Here is a 19336-nt window from a genome sequence, read left to right as displayed (position 1 = left end):
GACAATTTGGCCTATACAGATCGATAAAAATCTAAACTACATGTATTTCTAATAACAAGCACTTTCAACACGTCAGGTTTCTCTTTACTTTCATGACATTTTTTTCTCGATAACAGTCTCACTTTCCAGCATACCGTGGAATATGGTGACTAAATGCATGACGATTCATCTTTCGCTTCAATAGCGTGGTCAATTTAGATAGATATATAGATTTTTCAATCTAAATGTATAGAATGAATAGAAGCGTTGTTTGAATGGTGGATTGTACTGTTTCAGCAGTTGCGAACAGCAACAGATGTCGATACCAAACAATGGCTTTTGTTATGTATGAATCAATAGAATTCTAATGTCTGCAGTATTGAGAACCATCACGTTGTCTTAATGGGACAATAAGGCAGCAGCTGGGCAGGCAAGGTAAAGTTACACAAAGTAAGTCGTCTCACAGTAAGTCGAAATGATTTACGCTTTTTCCTGTCGTGTAATAAACGGCCCTATGGCATCTGAGGACGAGGTTTAAACGGTGACACATGTTTAATAAAATACAACATTATTAATGTGCCAGTACCATTCTATAGGCTTGTTCGTTCTTCGACCGTCTGTGGTATGTTGCATTTCCTAAAATCGAGGAAAGCTGCCCTGCTGGTCAGCGTCGTTCTGATCAGTCTGCTTCTACGCGCTTACACCAGCAGATCTTTGCAGAACTCCATGTCAAGGCGCTTTGGCAATGACAGAGCTAATCATCATACTGATGATGAAATACACACCAATGGCAATCAGTCACCATTGAAACCGGCTGTGCGCAGTTATACCGGCACGATAAAGTCAAGAGCCAGCTGTGATAAGGTAGGCCCTAAACAAAGTAGCCTAGTAGCCTTAACCCCGGTCCCGTCTGCAGTAAGTCATGAACTTTCGTTAAATGCCACCTCGTCATGTCTTGAGCACGTTTCCGTTGTGGAGCTGTCACATTTTTCGTGTCCTACATGCAAGTCCAACGGTGCTGGCCTCAGCGCGTACGCTGTCCAACTAATACAGGGGTTAAAGGACCATTGGTAGTTAGGGATGTTTAGAACTTGAACGATAAACGACGACGGTAATGACAATGACGTCATTCTCAAAATCGTCTACCATTTCAATGATTAATAAATGTCGTTCTATTCAGAAGGTCATTACAGGCCTATAATGCACCTTCTGTGAGCGCAGTGCAGACCCTTATCATGATAATGAATTGTGCTTTTACACACATTGATGATGTAATCCATGGAGTAGCATACTTATAACTCAATGTGAGATGGTCGACCCGGGTCGATTGATCATTCACTTCTGTACAGTCATTTAAAGCGAACTGGAACCGCCAAGCCAGTTCGTATGACCTCGTTTTCATTCCCCGCGTATCGGGTGATCAGAGCGAGGCATGAATGAAACATGGCGCCTAGCTGTCAATCATTCAGTGACGTCACTACTATGGAATTTACTACGAAAATTCATGAATGAAAGATCGCATGACTCACGTGATTCTCACATGATTCTCAATAATAACAAATTGAACTGCGCATGCTCGGGCACTGGGGGCGGAGCTACAAATCTGAACTCGACTTTCTCGGGCGGTGAAAGTCGAAAAGTTGAATAAATCGCTCGGCGGTTCCAGTTCGCTTTAAGTGGAACATGCCGCCGAAGTTTCGTTTCTCTCAAGAGCAAGATGTGCTGTTGCTGAGAGAAGTTATCGCTTTGAACCCCAAAAGAAGTAGTGGATCCATGTTGGTGTTGGCTAATACTTACCACAAAAATAGGATCTAAAATTGTCATGCACATCTACACGTCAAGAGTTGATGAGGTAAATCATTGAATAGCCGTGTACAACAGGCACTGAAAGGCCAAGAAATGTTCGCGCATGATTCGATTGTCATTACAGGTCACAATAAAACATTATATAAGTGAGTTAAAAGGCCTAGTCCTTGTCTTTCCTGACTCGGATCAGTGTCAGCCAAATGAACAGTTTACGTTTACAGGGAATTCAATGACTGTATGTATCAACCCAACTAACGTTATTTCTGCAAGATAAACCTGATGACGTCATTGTCGTTACCGTTGTCGTTTATCGTTCGAGTTCTTAACCTCCCTAATAAGGGCAATATACACCCTGCAAAAATAAATTTCGGCCACTTTGAAACGACCCTTTTCACAGGCAACGTTTGTTTACCATCGCATAAAAGTAAAAATATACAAGCTTATTCACGCAATTTACTTTAAGTTGTATTACGGATCGCTAGATATTGGATGTTGATTCTAAATACAGTAGAATAAAACCATCAGCCGATACCCAGTTTAACGTAGGTTTGCCTACCCAGAGGTGAGATCTTGACTCACAGTTTCGATGCAAGAGGGACTGCGGTCGCTCAGCAGAGAGATACCGAAAGAACCAACTAAAATACTCGATATATGTTTCATGATTTTGTTGGGATAATTTTACAGAGAGGGGGATTAACTTGATAGAATATAGAACAACGCAATAGGCCTAATTAGTGGATAGAAGCGCAGGCGGGATATGACCTACCTTGGCTATGAGACCATATCAGGAACGAGGGAACATGATTTTCATGCCTGGCTATCGGCAATTTAGCCCTCAGTCTCACATACATGTAGCTGAGGAATAATCGGAAACTATGGATTACCGTAGAAATTACCCGCGTCCCTGATATGCGTCCATTGCCTAGGATGGTCGAAGAGAAAAAGCCACGTTTCCTAGTTTGTGGCCCATATGTTACCCTTCGGGAGTCAAACGTGTCATCAGATCATCGGAAAGGACCAATCACAAAAATGCTAGCATGGGATGATACACTCGTGATCGACACAATAAGTTGTCGTTTAATGCAGTAATCGCAGGTTTGCCAACCTTGACTGACACCAGATTGGCTCACGTAAATATCTAACCACATGTCTGATCCAAAAGGGTATGCTTTAGGGCCTAGAATGGATAGGTCCAATAATATAACAAACAGTGTTCTGGACACTGTTACAGTTGTCCATCCACTCCATACATTTCAATGTTCATAATATTTTGAATACTTTTGGTGATGATTTGATATAAAACATGACTTTTATGTTATGGTCAACTTACGCTGCATGTGAAAAGGTCTTTTCAAAATGGTCGAAATTTATTTTCGCATACGGTTTTTATCACCTCCGGATCCTACTCGATATATCGTAAGTGGTTTTAATCAATGCATTGCTTATAAAAAGAAAACAAAATCACGATCGGGCTGAACGCTGTTAACGCCGATTTGGCCCAAGTTAGCCCTCCTTGCATAGATTCTCTCCACTTGGACCCATGCATTATTAAGGCGCTGCCTGGAGCTGTGTGTCTAAACATTGACGTCATTTCATATGTATCGAGTTTTCCTTCTTACTTTGCGAATCGGGGAAGGCCCCAATCAACCTTAGTGGCGGATGACTTTACTTGTTATTGTAAAAGTGCACAGCGGACATTCGTCACCTTTTTTCTAACGTGGCTTCGAAAAATAGGAAAATGTGAAAAGGAAAGGCGTAATTTGCATGAAAGTAAGAACAAAACTTTAAAAAACGTCAAAAACTATAAAAAAATCTAAAAATCTAGATTTATAACGAACCGTAGTTTACAGTGTAATAATGTGATATGCGCCAATGAAGCCTCGTTTTGAATTCAGCGGTTATTGTTAGGCAACCTTAACCTTGTTGGTTGGTGCAACAAATATGGAAGCAGTCAAAAAGCATTTAAAACTAAATGTACTTTATTCTGTACTTAATTTGTGATGTTTTACAATGAAAATTGATACCGAACTGGTGGTATTGATCGTCTCACCAAAACTGCTCGGGTGGAGGAAAATCGAGGCTTTTCGCGGTTTTGGTGAGACAACCAAATACCTCCAGTTCGGTATGAAACAAGAGAAGAATCACATTGAACTAAAAAGCCACCCATTCTTTTAAATGTAAACCTTCCCCATCATGTCCACCCCGTGGCCAGGGGTCACCACTAATTTAGTATCGAGTTTAGAGTGACTCAACCACTCTCTTGATTACATTACAGAGAGTGGCCCGGAACTGGCCAATAGTGGTTACATTACACACTGGCCACCTGGCGGGAGCGTGGGGACAACGTATATAACCGAAGTTGGTCGTCGATTTTCAAGCATGGAATATTTTTAAATATTGTTAGTATGGACAAGCAGATTAAATTCAATCTGCTTGTCCATACTAACAATCATATTTGTGTAATTTATGACTAAAACAGACAACTCATATGAAAAAACCAATTGTAAGAATGTTCCATTTATATACAATCAATATTTAACTGCAGTTGATCGGCTGTTGTTCGCTCACAACCGGCAACCTTGTACACACAACGTTCACAAGCTATAGTGTGACGCCACTGACCATCGCTGGGCTGCTATCTCGGAAAGTGTAGCGTTTTTGTGTCTCATTCAAAGCCCACAAAATAGTTTGCGTTGAAATAACGCAGTGTCTAGAGAAGATTAGAAGAAAGAACAAAGTGAAGTTATTGTTATGAGTTCATATTAGCAGCGCAGTGGTCATGGAAAGTGAGTTTTGTGTGGTCGGAAAACAGGTCCACCATATGATGCTTTATACTATAGTATTTCGGTTTTTACTTCAATGTGTTTGTTATTCTCCTGTTTTATTAGTAGACTAAGTTTATGTTCGCCGTTTTTTCCCACTCTTTGATAGCAGATCGATAAGCCATTATTCCTTATTTGTAGCGCGTACGCGGCCTATCGTGGGAAACGTCTTCCGACTGCCCGAGTGCAGTTCGTTCGTCTTTTACAAAGCAACGTTATTTCGATTGTCTACGTTGAAGACTATATATAGCCTCTGCGCTGTACGTCTTCAATCGACCCTCTCAAAGATGGTTGCTGCACGGGGTCCAGTTGAGAAAGAGAAATTGGAGGAGCGTGATAACTTAGTCAGATTATGAATTTGACTTTTTTTGGTAATTCAGTGATGAGAGCTATATACTGCATACTGGAAGGTTACAGGGCAGCAGAGAAGTAGTGGCTTTATAAAGTTTATAAAAATGAGGCAAATAGCTATACGGTATCCTCTTTCCTAACACATTCCCTCCCCCCCCCCCTCCCACACACACCCCGCACGTACACCCCGATCAATTCACTAGTGCCCTGAATGCGGCAAATTCCTGATGCCGAAGGGTTTCTTTAGTCATGAATATGTTGTATATAACTTTCATTGTTTGTTCATGTGTTATTCACTGCACCCGACTTTCCCTTCTCAGAAGAACGACTATGTTGATAACTAACTATTTGCTTATTTATTTCAGATAACTCAGCAACATGGGCGACTGACCTGCGACAAATGGGTGGTAGTTACGACAATTTTCAATTTAACCGACGCTGTCAAGGACATGCTGAAGATGCCAAAGTGGTGCCTGGTGCTGGTCGGTGACAAGAAGGGCCCAAAAGAGGTTCCGCCAATGCCCAATCTTGTCTTTCTCGACGCGGCCTGGCAGGAGCGGTGTCCGTACCACATCTGCCAACATCTGCCCTGGAATCAATTCTCCCGAAAGAACATCGGCTTCATGTACGCCGTGGCTAACGGGGCCAAGTGGATCTACGACACCGACGATGATAACTTCCCCAAGTTTCCTAAATCTGAGCCGCTCATGGATGCTTCCATTAAATTCGATCTAATACAGGTCGCTGGACACGTGTACAATCCCTACATTCCATACATCAAACCCAACATCACTTTCTGGCCGAGAGGATTGCCGCTGGACAAAATCAAAGATTCCAACACGAAAAGTATGAAAGTGATCGGTGCCGTCAAGCCGGAGAAGGTGGCAGTGATCAACTTCCTAGCCCAAACCGACCCAGATGTGGACGCTATCTATAGGCTAACACAGAAAATTCCATTTCAGTTTGAGAGAGTAGAGAAATATTACGCACTACCGCATTACGTCATGTCGCCCTACAACGCCCAGGCAACGATGCATTCTCAGTTCGCCTTCTGGGGTCTGCTGCTCCCGGCAAGCGTAGACATGCGCGTCACAGATATATGGCGGGCGTATTTCACTCAACGGTTGGTCTGGGACACTGATGGTCACATCGCTTTCGGTCCGCCATACGTCAATCAAATCCGTAACGTGCATTCGTATATGGTCGATTTTCACAACGAAATGGATGTCTACTATAAAACAAGTCGACTGATCAAATTCCTGGTCAACTGGATACCGAAAACTGTTTCGTTGGCGCAGAACATGATCGACCTTTACATAGAACTCTACCAGATCGATATTATCGGGCGGGCAGATATCGATTTAGCCATGGCTTGGATACGTGATCTGGAATGTGTCGGCTATACTTTTCCGCCAGTGAAAGTTGCTAAAGACTTCGTGTACTTGATACAAGGCCCAAGCGTCATAATGAACCCTGGCCTGGTATCTAACTCAAACCGAGATGTTCTTTGGCTGACATACAAGACGGACTCCGGCGACCTTTACCGACCGGATAGCACATGGACCACTGGGAGGAATCTTCAGCTGGAGCATGCCGTTGAACGTGGGAGTCGAATGTCAAAGAAGGGTTATCAGTATTTTATCTTTCTCGACGACGACGTCACGGTATCGTTCAGGTATAAGAATCGACGTTGGAAGGGAAAAGGTGGATGTGACGGTGACGACGTTTGGATCTGCTTCGAAGAGTTCCTGCTCGCGCACGAGCCAGCAGTGAGCTTTCCGACTTACTTCACCCATCACGTCAACGAGACGTCACTCGTTAATCTGAACTACTACTACGATATGTGCTTAGTGGCTTACCACCGCGACACACTGTCTCTCCTTCTGCCATACATTAGTGTCTTCGAGTATAAGTCTTGGTGGGCTTCTACTACTCTTAATAATGCCCTGACCAATGTGTTGTATAGTTCAAGCAGGTATCAGTGCAATTTCCTTCTAACTACCAATACGAGGACCGATTATAGTCCCAAATATAAAATTGATCGCAACCGAGTTGAAACATTACAGTACTTGCTTTCGGCCTTTAGGCCAGATATCGACGGAAAACAAAATCCACTCTTAAAATTTGTCTCGGCGAACCGTCCAAAGATCTCACCCGGCCAGCCTAAATTAAAAAAGGATAAAAGCTACATAGTGGACTATGCGTTCGTTAAAAAGTATTTCAAAATCGAACACGATTTCACGCAGAATAAACTGACCAAATGGCTGAACAAGCCCGCGCTGAAAACTATTCTCTTTGGGGGAAGGGACTTTACAGAATTTGACAATGCATTCAAACCTAATTATTCAATTATGAAATGATAGCGCCATAAAGTGAAAAATCTGCTAACGACAGGAAATTAGGGATAGATTCACTTGGTACCGTATCGTCTCATTCTAGTATTAGATGGGCTACAGGGGACATGATGTGGGGTACCTGGGAATGAGGAAGGTGAAGGCAGAGTAGTTCTCCTCAAAATAATCATACATTTCAATATTTGTGCGGTGTTTTTTTCTCTTTACTTCGTATTCATATAGCTCAGTCAGTTAACAAAGAATGTTTATAGCTGAGTTTAACGTTGCTTGAATAGTCCTTTTGAATTTTTTTCGAATCGAGCTCAAAAAGAAATCGTTTTTTGGCGAAACCAGCCCCAGTGGTAGATGCTTTCGACCACTTGGTCTAAAATGGCAGGCCGGTAAATCAGCTCCAGACGTAACAAGCAGGCTGTCACAAGCAAGGAGAACCTCGCTGATGGGAATCGGCTTTCCTGGTAATAATGGTCTTGATCCGGCTGCAAATCAGAAACTGTACGATACTTTTGTTATCCCCAGAATGCTTTATGGTTTGGAGGCCACTAACATCTCAGCTGCTCAGTTAGAGACACTGGATAAATGCCATCGAACTATTCTTCGCAGAATACAGGGACTACCGGAAAACACCGCCATGGCGGCTGTCTACCTCTTGATCGGGGCACTCCCTGTAACCGCCATGCTCCATATTCGCCAATTGTCCCTTTTCGGGGCAATCACGCGGCTAGAGACAGATAACCCTATACAGAAGGTCGCTCTGAGACAGCTGGTCCTGAAATAAGACTCGTCGAAAAGTTGGTTTGTGCAAGTCAGCAATAAAGCGGGAACCCAATTATATATCGATGGCCAAAATCCTGCTGGCGCGATCATGTAACTGTTACCATGTATTAAGGGGTTAAAGTGTCTAGGCCTAGTTATTCTAGTATAGTTATACCTTCTAGGCCTATGGGGCTTTGTTATGTTAATCTTTCAGGGAATGTAGGCCTTTGGCACTACAGATCAATGCCATTTTCTCCCTGTCTGTCCCTGTGACAACATAGTAATATTATGGTTTTCATTTACACAGGTTAGTGCAGTGTTGTATTATTTTGTACATTTTCATCTTTCCCCATTTTGTATCATCTATGCCATTTTCTCCCTGTCTGTCCCTGTGACAACATTTATAGTAATATTATTTTCATTTACACATGTGTTTGCGTGAATTATTGACATAGTACTTGCTGTGAAAGGCCAACCTATCGGCTACATAACCCCACTTGTGAAGGACAAGTGGTAGACAAAGTTGACGCTAGAGGCTAAGAACAAAATAACCCTTGAATGGTTAGTTATTGAATCGAAAAACTGTAATTTGTAATTCCCTGTTCGGAATGCTTTTACATCCCCCCACAAGACAGTAATTCGGCATTTTCAATCACTTCTCTTGTACATTGCATCCATTGTGCACAAACAATGGCGGAGGGAGTCCCCTCTGGTGACGTCATCGGCCAGATTGGCAGAATGCCAAAGTGAGGCGGCTGTCTTCGGCGCGTGGCTGGGTTCTTGCGAATAATGTCAACAAAAAACGAAAACCGAGGCGATGTTCTGGCGATCAACGAATTGACAAGATGACTATAAGAACTATGCCAGAGGTTAATTACTTTATGAAGAGGACTGTATATCTATATGGTACAAGCTATCATAAGATACCTACAATTCACTATAGCTGTAAATGCTTCAGCCTAGAGCCAGCGGCTCCGTACTAGTTTTACACACGATTGCGGTGTCTCTTCTCCGGCATCTACAACAGGCTATCCTCCGTCTCGTGTTTGATTGCAGACTTCGGTCTTCCAGCCCGGAACGTCAGTAGAAGGGCGTAGTAGATTATATATATATATCAAATTATCTTCCCACCAAGGGGAATATATCAATACAAGTTTTTTCCGCTAAGGGATATATACTAAAATGCTTCTCACAACTCAAAGCGTGCTACAACACAAACAGTCTGTAACATTGACTCAGGCTGACTGAAGCAATCTGACCGCTAGCTAGGACTATATAATGACTTCGACTCAACCGGTTCTGCCCAGATGGCAACAGACTAGTCCTAACTAGCCGGCAGGTCGTAACAATAAACTAGCCAGTAAATTAAGAATACTATACCGCCACGGGTATTCTATAAACGGGGAGGGACGTCAACAGCAAGGCCTCGTCCTTCTCGATCTCTGCAGGGCGGATTCGTCCAAATCGTCAACACGGCTTCTGGCGTAAGCGGAGAGACAGTGATGGAATCACACCCACTGGCTTCTAACTATATAACTATCAAACAGTCACCTGAATTCAACATACACAGATTAAAACGTGGGTTAACACAACATCTTTTTAGTCCCAAAATACAACTGGGTTTTATATAATGGTTTTCCAGAAATCCGTTCGCACGGTCTATAATTATTAAAGTCTATATAACAGGTTCGAGTATGTCCAATAACACCAATGGACTAAAATACTAAACGATAACGATTCATTCTAACCGAGAATCAACAACATTACAGCCCATTCATCGAAAATAGGCCTAAAAGAGTGGAGTGGAAAGTTGCTCAGGTCGACCTGATCTACGCGAGCCTATTCGAAGCACCTGGTCCGCAAAGACCAGAATGCACCTTCAAACATTAATACACCCCCCTTTTAGACCCCTTCTCAAACTATAGAAAACCATGTCAATTAAATGCACAGATAGCTATACATTAGCGAGAGGAAGACACAAACTGGTGATACGTTTACAAACACAGCACGATACACACGGTCAGTGCATCGGCCGTATACAAATGAACGTAAAGCGTGAAAGGCTTCACACCGGTAAAATTATGGCATTTTCCATTCTATCGGTAAAGTACGGCGTGAATCAATCATAAAACGTTACCACCATTTCAACGCTGCTTCCACCATTTCAACCATCTCGCTACGAACTTCTGGGCGTTGTCATCTATAGAATAGTACAGAACCGGCGGCGATCCTCACTCAATCGCGGACGGAGTCGAAGTGCTGTCTTGAACACACATGCCCATGGGTGTTACCTAAGTCTCGCCAACATCTCGCAAAATCTCGGTAAACAATTTTTTGGCGCGGAAATAATAATACAATAACGGGGTCAAACCGGGTCAAGGGAGAAGTCAGCTGATCGCACTAACAAACGATCACTGATCGTCACAACACCCCTCCCCGTGACATGATCCGAGTTAGCCATGTCACAATATATATATATACATGTAGTTCCTCAGAACTTAACCTACTTCTTGTCTGCTTTTTCGGTAGTCGTCTCACCATCGGCTGCAATCAACGGAACAAGGCGCGTGATAGGACGTCGATACGTTTTTCCTCTGGACAAGACTGTCGCTGTTCTTATATGACCATCAGAACCTCTCTCTACTTCAGTGACTTTTCCAATCGGCCAGCTCCAACGGGGGCAACCTTGCTCCTGCAGGACAACGACATCATCGACTGCCAAATCAGAATGGACTTCTCTCCATTTTCCTCTCTGCTGTTGGAGAGTCAAATACTCCTTCTGCCATCTAACCCAGAACCTGTACAACATGTCTTGGACTAGGCGCCATCGATGTCGTGGGTTGTAGTCAGTCTCATCCACGATCTGGGGAGCCAACTGTCCACCACACTGTCCTACCAGGAAATGATTAGGCGTCAACACTTCTAAATCTTTAGGGTCGGAGCTAACATACGTCAACGGCCTGGAGTTCAGCATACCTTCTACTTCGACAATCCCTGTCAGCAACTCTTCGTCAGTCAGGCGGGCTTCTCCAAAAATCGAATACAAGGCTTTCTTGGCAGACTTAATGAGCGACTCAAACACCCCACCATGGTGGGAGCCATACGGAGGGTTGAACTTCCAACGGATGCCCTGATTACTCACAGAGTCGACTATCTTCGTCCGATCCATGCCCTCCACGAATTCTCTCAGGGTACTCTCTCCTTTTACCAAGCACCCTCCGTTATCACTGACGACTTCTATCGGTTTTCCTCTGCGTGCCACCATTCTTGAAAAGGCCATCAAGAATCCATCCGTATCCAACGAGTAGGCCATCTCCAAGTGAACGCCTCTAGTCTGCAAACAAGTAAACAAACACATGTACCTCTTAGCAGATTTGAATCTAGTGATCTTAGTAACAAAGGGGCCAGCAAAATCAACACCGCAGTAGGAGAAGGCCCTGAGAGACATCATAACTCTGGAGGCTGGTAGCGGAGCCATCATCTGGGTTGCTGGTTGTTCCTTCATCTTTCTACACTGGTAACAGCAATAAGCCACCTTTTTGACGGCTTCTCGCCCATTCAAGATCCAAAATCGCAGCCTTATATCAGCCAGGGTAGCATTCACTCCACGTGAATGCCCGGCATACAGGTGGGCTCTTCTCACAATCAGTACTGAAATGTGATGTGAACTAGGAAGAATGATTGGATGTCTAACATCGTATGGTAGGTCGGCATGCTGCAAACGACCTCCCACTCTCATCACACCATCAGCATCTAGGAATGGGTTAAGACTTCTTAATGCGCTTTTCTTCATCACCCTCGCACTATTACCTACCAGCAACGCGTTGTAGTCTTCAAACAGGCAGGCCCGCTGTACCATTCTCACAATGGCGAGCTCAGATTCTTGGTACTCGTCACGTGATAAGGCATCATTCGGAATTTCGTCAGTATCAGCTTGTCTATCACCGAAATTCTTACATTTTGAAGTGTGACCATCATACTGTCGATTAGACCCATCTAACTCGCTGGAATTGCACCCATTCTTTGGTTCCTGTCGATTCACCCTCTGCTGAGGTCCTCCTCTAACAATGTGGACAAACCTTATAATCCAGGCCATCACACGTACCAATCGATTCCATGTGGAGTACTTGGTGTAGTTCATTCTTTCGAGAAGTTCTGGTGTTGAAACTGCAACCATGGCATTTGTCTGCACACACGACTTGGAAGACTCGATTACAGCTTGGTCTGTAGGGTTGATCAGAGTCTTACACGTCGGCCACTGGCTCTCTTCCTTATGTAAGAATTCCGGGCCCTGGAACCATACATTCGGACTGGTCAGATCCTCCACCGACATCCCTCTCGTGGCTACATCTGCAGGATTCTCTTTGCCTGGAACAAAACGCCATTGGTGAGGATTAGATTCAGTTTGCAACTCAGCAATACGATTGGCCACAAACGGCTTAAATCGCCTCGACTGATTCCGTACCCAATGAACCACATCTAGTGAGTCGGTCCAAAATGTTGCCTTTTCTATGGGACACTTCAGCAATGTAGTAATCTTCAGCGTGAGTCTATAGCCTAGCACGGCTCCCATCAATTCAAGTCGCGGAATACTCACTGCTCTCAAGGGCGCGACTCTGGCTTTTGCTGCGACCAATGACAGCTCTATCTCTCCGCCAGCTGAGACATAACGGGCATAACTCACGGCGGCATATGCTTTCGAACTGGCATCGGAAAAAGTGTGAATGGTAACAACTCCCTCATTTGATGGCTGGGTAAAGTATCGCCTTGGGATGACTAGCTGTTCTATCCTCGGTAACTCCTCGAACCATTCTGTTGCTTCTATCACCAGGGCCTCAGGCATAGGTTCATCCCAGCCCAATCCCAAAACCCAGGACTGCTGTAACATCATCTTTACACGGATGGTGAAAGGTGCCAACCACTGTAAGGGATCGAACAGTGTAGCAATGCGACTCAACAGCGACCTCTTGGTAACGACCTCTGGGACGACAATCTTCTGGGCAGCAAACCCAAAACAGTCAGGCTCGGCATCCCACCTGATCCCCAACGTCTTGATGCTTGGTAAAGTGGAATCGCTCACCTCCAACTGTCCACTAGCTCTATCTTCGGCAGGTACTCCCTCCAATGCCAGTAGGACGTTACTGCACCATCTCCGAATGTAGAATCCGGCCTTAATCAAAATGGCAGCCAAATCTTTCCGTAGCTGTTTGGCCTCCCAAGTCCCATCAATCGAGGTAATCGCATCATCCATATATGTGCAGTACAGGCACACAAAGGCAACAGCTGGGCACACATCCTGGTGATCTCTGGCGTGAGTCTGCAAGACATGCATGGCAAGAAAAGGAGACGCTTTATCCCCAAAAGTTAGTCTGGTCGACTCATAAACTTCAACGGCTTGTGAGACATTTAGATCTCTCCATAAGATTCTGTGAAATTTGCGATCTCTCTCAGACAGCAAAACTTGGGAGAACATCTCCTTGATGTCTCCAGCCAGACCAACTTGACCCACGCGAAATCTCACCAAGATGTCGAAGATTTCTCTTTGAAGCTTGGGACCAGCATGCATCTTATCATTCAAGGAGACTCCTTGATACTGGGCTGCAGAATCAAACACTATCCTCACCTTCGTAGTCTCCTTGTCCTCCTGAACCACCGGAAAGTGCGGAAGATACCACCCAGTAGCAATGTCTGCATCTGGCACCTTTTTCAGGTATCCCTTCTCGATGTTTTGCTTCATCCCGTCTTTGTACTTCTCCGCCAGTTTCGGTTTCTTCATCAAGGTTCTCTCCAAGGACACCAGGCGGCGACGGGCGATCTCGTAGTTACATGGAAGTTCCGGACTGCCATCTATCCATGGGATGGAAACCTCGTAACATCCCTGCTCCCTGTGGTACACCTTTGAAGCTTCAACACCATCTATAATCCTCTGCTCTTCGGGTGTAAACTCTGTCTCTTTACCATCGGTCATCAAATCTTGGTTCCATAACGCACGTAAACAGCTATCTAAGTGAATATCTGACATAACTGAACAAGTGGCTGCATAGCCACCTATCTCATCCTGGTCCTGGGAAGACGTCCCTAGCATCCCAGTGCAAGTCCAACCAAGGGGAGTAAGACGTGCTACCGGCTCTCCTGGTTGTCCTGCGACCTCCTCTAAAGACATCGTCAGCTCGGGATGATCGGATCCTATTACTATGTCTACAGTCTCTGCACCATCAATTCTCGGGAAGTCAATATCTGCCAAATGAGACCATCTATTTTTGTTCATGCCCCAATTCTGAGGACGCACCCCCTCGCATAGGCGATCCAAAATTCTACAGCCCAGTCTTACCCTTAGGTTGCCATTCAAACTCTCCACCGACAGGGTTACTGTACCACTCTTGACCTTTGTACCAGTCGTCGTCATAGTTGACATGGTGATCGTGTGGTCCTCAATTCTGGAAATCCCCAGCTCAGACAGGACGGATCGACGAACGTAGGAGGAGTCGGACCCATCATCGAGGAAGGCGTTCAATCTTCTCATCTGACCATCAACATCTGCAACAAGAACAGGTAAAACTCTTAATGATACTTTATTCAGACGTACCTGACCATTCCCAGCAATTCCAAAACACCCAACAGGCTCAGGTGTGTTCTTCTTGGCAGCTTCTGTCTTGGTTTCTTTCTTGTGCAGATGTCGATGGTGGGTCCGCTGGCATCCGTCTATCTCGCACTTCCGGGGCTCCTTCGTGCAATTCTTCGCCATGTGTTTCCCACACAGGCACTTGTAACATAAGGCTTTTTCCTTCGCTATTTTCCATCGCTCTTCGGTGGAGGCTGGCTTCCACAACTGGCATCTCACCACATGATGACTGCCCTTGCATAACGGGCATTCGAACTCTGTTCCCTGGCGCTTGTCATCCTTCTGTTCGGCAGGCTTCGACTGGGAAGTAGTTGTCTTCTTAGAGTCAGTGGCTGAAACGGCATAAGAATGGCTTTTATTACTCTCAGACTTTCTTTTACTGTGTGGCTGTTCAGCAGTTTTTTCCTTGGTACGAGGAGCACGCAGCTCGGACATCTCCAACATCAAGCAAACTTGCCGGTTGAACCACTTCGTGAATACAGCCAAACCATCCTGGGCATTTGTACTGCGCTGCTCTGCATACTTCACTAGGAGAGAGTGTGGAACCTTTTGCTTCACTAAAGTATACAAGACGGTGTTACCAATTAACTCCCGGGCATGGTCAGTGTCATCGAGTTTGGAGATTACATCGCACATCTGGTTAGACAATTCTTCTAAGGCTCGCAAGTCACCCTCGGACACCTCCTTCCAAGTTAGCAACCGATCTAAGTATTTCTTTAGTGTACGAGTTTCCCCCCCATAGCGCTGGTCAAGTTTAAAAATAGCCATCTTATATTGTGCTGCCGTATACCCCAGGTTGCTGATTAACCTAAGGGGATGACCCGACAAGGCATTTTTCAACATTATCATCTTGAATTTTACTGGTACCTGAGATTGTTCAACAAATACCTCGTACTGCGCCCTCCAGTCTTCGAATCGGTCTCTGTTGCCATCGAATTTCGGTAGATGAGGTTTTGCCAGACCCTGGAAGAAGCGCTGTATCTCTTTCGTCTCGGCAGGTGTAACTTCTGGAACATCTTTGGCTGGAGTGGAGGAATGCTGTGGTCTTGGCATCGGTGTAGATTCCTCAATCGACTGCACTAACTCGTCAATCGGGTTCAACTTTGAAGCTGCTAGGACACCAAAGGTCTGCAAAACAGGCTTCTCACCCACCTTCTCATTACTGCTGGATAGGATAGGAAACTTCAAGCTCGCCAGGTCCTGAGCTTGAACCTGCTGGATCCAACTATTGTGTGCGGATGCAGACCGTCTCTTCCCTGTCATCTGGTGCTTTTCCCCTGCTGGGCTGAAATCTACAGGAGAAAATTGAGTCGCTCTTTGCTTTCTAGGCGGTAACGTGAAGACGACAGGCTTGGTAGGCATGGTAGGCTTAGCGATGCCTCTGCCATCCAACTCGGCCAGCAGCTGAGCCTCTAACTTCGCGCTCTCAGCCTCATCCTCGGCCTTCGCCAAGGCCAACTTCTGTTGAGCTTCCTGGATGCGCAGCTGTTCGACGTACCTCTGCTTCTCTTGTTTGACCTTCAGCATCGCCAACTCTGCCTTTACTTTCGCCAACTGTGAACGGTTAGACTGCGTTGACTGATGTGACTGGTCACTCTTCGCGTCATCAAAGTCGTCTTCATCTTCTTCATCTTCAGGAAGATTATCTTCTTCTGGTTTCTGGTGTCTGGTGTCTGGGTCACCCTGAGCAAGCAATGACGGCGTCATTGAAGGAGCCTCTTCTGCACGCTCTTCAATCTGGTCGATGACCTCATCTTCTAACTGCTCGACGATGCTATTAGCCTGACGGCCCCAGTCTACAAGGCGCTTCATCCGGTCCACGCTCGTAGTCAACTGTGTCAGTCTGTCAACTACAGAATAAACATCACGAGAAGATGACTTCAAGCGTTCTACCAATCTCTGCATCTTAGTTCTACTACCACGATCTCCTAAAAGCTTTCTCAACTCAGACGACATGTCATTAATTCTGGCACCTAACAACTGCCGCTCATCTTCTAACCAACAAGCAATCGCGTCCGAGTTCTCAGGGTCCAAAGCAGCAGCAAACTGCCCTCTATTACTGGTTCCAGACGTAGTTGCCGCGGTCATCTTACTACCGGGTTGTGACGTGGTCGAAGGTTGTGTTTCAAGTACCTCACCTGGACGGAGATCCAATGTTTGTGGCTGCTTCGGTTCCATCTCAGGTTGATCTTCTCGGATATTTTCCCACTCGTAATCTTGAAGATATGCAGGCTTCTTCTTGATTCGCGTCGACCTCCGAACAGCACCAGACATCGCTTATACCAACTGCAAATTCACAATGTACACCAAATATACGTGGATGCACACTATATACGAACTCCACTGCTAATACTATGCAGTATTGGGAATACTAGGATGTACAATTGACCCTCAAATAACGGCAGTAATACTCTCAATATCTTGGTAACAGTGCATCAAAGCACCACGGTCATCCAACAACTACTGACTTCACAGAGAAAGTGTAAATTGTAGGTATCTCAATCATCAATGAATAACAAAGGAGCAATCAAAATAATCCGGTCGGAGAGACCATGTTCTGGCGATCAACGAATTGACAAGATGACTATAAGAACTATGCCAGAGGTTAATTACTTTATGAAGAGGACTGTATATCTATATGGTACAAGCTATCATAAGATACCTACAATTCACTATAGCTGTAAATGCTTCAGCCTAGAGCCAGCGGCTCCGTACTAGTTTTACACACGATTGCGGTGTCTCTTCTCCGGCATCTACAACAGGCTATCCTCCGTCTCGTGTTTGATTGCAGACTTCGGTCTTCCAGCCCGGAACGTCAGTAGAAGGGCGTAGTAGATTATATATATATATCAAATTATCTTCCCACCAAGGGGAATATATCAATACAAGTTTTTTCCGCTAAGGGATATATACTAAAATGCTTCTCACAACTCAAAGCGTGCTACAACACAAACAGTCTGTAACATTGACTCAGGCTGACTGAAGCAATCTGACCGCTAGCTAGGACTATATAATGACTTCGACTCAACCGGTTCTGCCCAGATGGCAACAGACTAGTCCTAACTAGCCGGCAGGTCGTAACAATAAACTAGCCAGTAAATTAAGAATACTATACCGCCACGGGTATTCTATAAACGGGGAGGGACGTCAACAGCAAGGCCTCGTCCTTCTCGATCTCTGCAGGGCGGATTCGTCCAAATCGTCAACACGGCTTCTGGCGTAAGCGGAGAGACAGTGATGGAATCACACCCACTGGCTTCTAACTATATAACTATCAAACAGTCACCTGAATTCAACATACACAGATTAAAACGTGGGTTAACACAACATCTTTTTAGTCCCAAAATACAACTGGGTTTTATATAATGGTTTTCCAGAAATCCGTTCGCACGGTCTATAATTATTAAAGTCTATATAACAGGTTCGAGTATGTCCAATAACACCAATGGACTAAAATACTAAACGATAACGATTCATTCTAACCGAGAATCAACAACATTACAGCCCATTCATCGAAAATAGGCCTAAAAGAGTGGAGTGGAAAGTTGCTCAGGTCGACCTGATCTACGCGAGCCTATTCGAAGCACCTGGTCCGCAAAGACCAGAATGCACCTTCAAACATTAATACACCCCCCTTTTAGACCCCTTCTCAAACTATAGAAAACCATGTCAATTAAATGCACAGATAGCTATACATTAGCGAGAGGAAGACACAAACTGGTGATACGTTTACAAACACAGCACGATACACACGGTCAGTGCATCGGCCGTATACAAATGAACGTAAAGCGTGAAAGGCTTCACACCGGTAAAATTATGGCATTTTCCATTCTATCGGTAAAGTACGGCGTGAATCAATCATAAAACGTTACCACCATTTCAACGCTGCTTCCACCATTTCAACCATCTCGCTACGAACTTCTGGGCGTTGTCATCTATAGAATAGTACAGAACCGGCGGCGATCCTCACTCAATCGCGGACGGAGTCGAAGTGCTGTCTTGAACACACATGCCCATGGGTGTTACCTAAGTCTCGCCAACATCTCGCAAAATCTCGGTAAACAATTTTTTGGCGCGGAAATAATAATACAATAACGGGGTCAAACCGGGTCAAGGGAGAAGTCAGCTGATCGCACTAACAAACGATCACTGATCGTCACAACAGGCGAAACATGTAATATAAATAGACATTTATTGATAAGTGGGATACAATCAACACATGGGGAAATTTTCATTTTTTGGATCTATTAGGACTTTAAATCAATCACTATGTGAACCCTTGTGAACTGGTGTCGCCTGAGAAATGGGTGAAAAACGGATAGGGGTTTGGGGCCTTTGATCGACTTTATTAGTTTGAGATATCACCACTATATGGCGCATTAGGGGGTCTATTCTTAATTGATTATTTGGCCTGTCGCGAACATTTTCAGAGCATTGTTATTGATAGCATATACCCATGGAGCGGGCAAAGTTGAAATGTAATATACATTAGTTAAATGGGCACGATGATTGAGCTACATTAAATTTCTAACGTTACTGAAGTTTTATTAAAGGTTAAACACGAAATTAACTGCATTTAGGGACTTATTGCTGCTATCTACATGCAACCACCAATAGATTGATTGGCGTACGCTATTTTGCACAATGCG

The 19336-nt window shown here is 44.7% G+C and overlaps 1 protein-coding gene across 1 annotated transcript; it reads left to right on the top strand.

Moving 5' to 3' along the window:
* Positions 1-568: 568 nt before the first annotated feature.
* LOC135501802 (uncharacterized) lies at positions 569-8489 on the top strand. The gene is made up of 2 exons (XM_064794121.1): positions 569-843; positions 5324-8489. Exons 1-2 carry the CDS (start codon positions 604-606, stop codon positions 7316-7318), a joined length of 2235 nt encoding a protein of 744 aa, XP_064650191.1. The 5' UTR covers positions 569-603; the 3' UTR covers positions 7319-8489.
* Positions 8490-19336: the final 10847 nt, after the last annotated feature.

Source organism: Lineus longissimus, chromosome 17, assembly GCF_910592395.1.
Source record: "Lineus longissimus chromosome 17, tnLinLong1.2, whole genome shotgun sequence".
NCBI lineage: Eukaryota > Metazoa > Nemertea > Pilidiophora > Heteronemertea > Lineidae > Lineus > Lineus longissimus.
The sequence above is the reverse complement of the archived record's forward strand: the minus strand, read 5'-3'. Positions and strand labels throughout refer to the sequence as shown.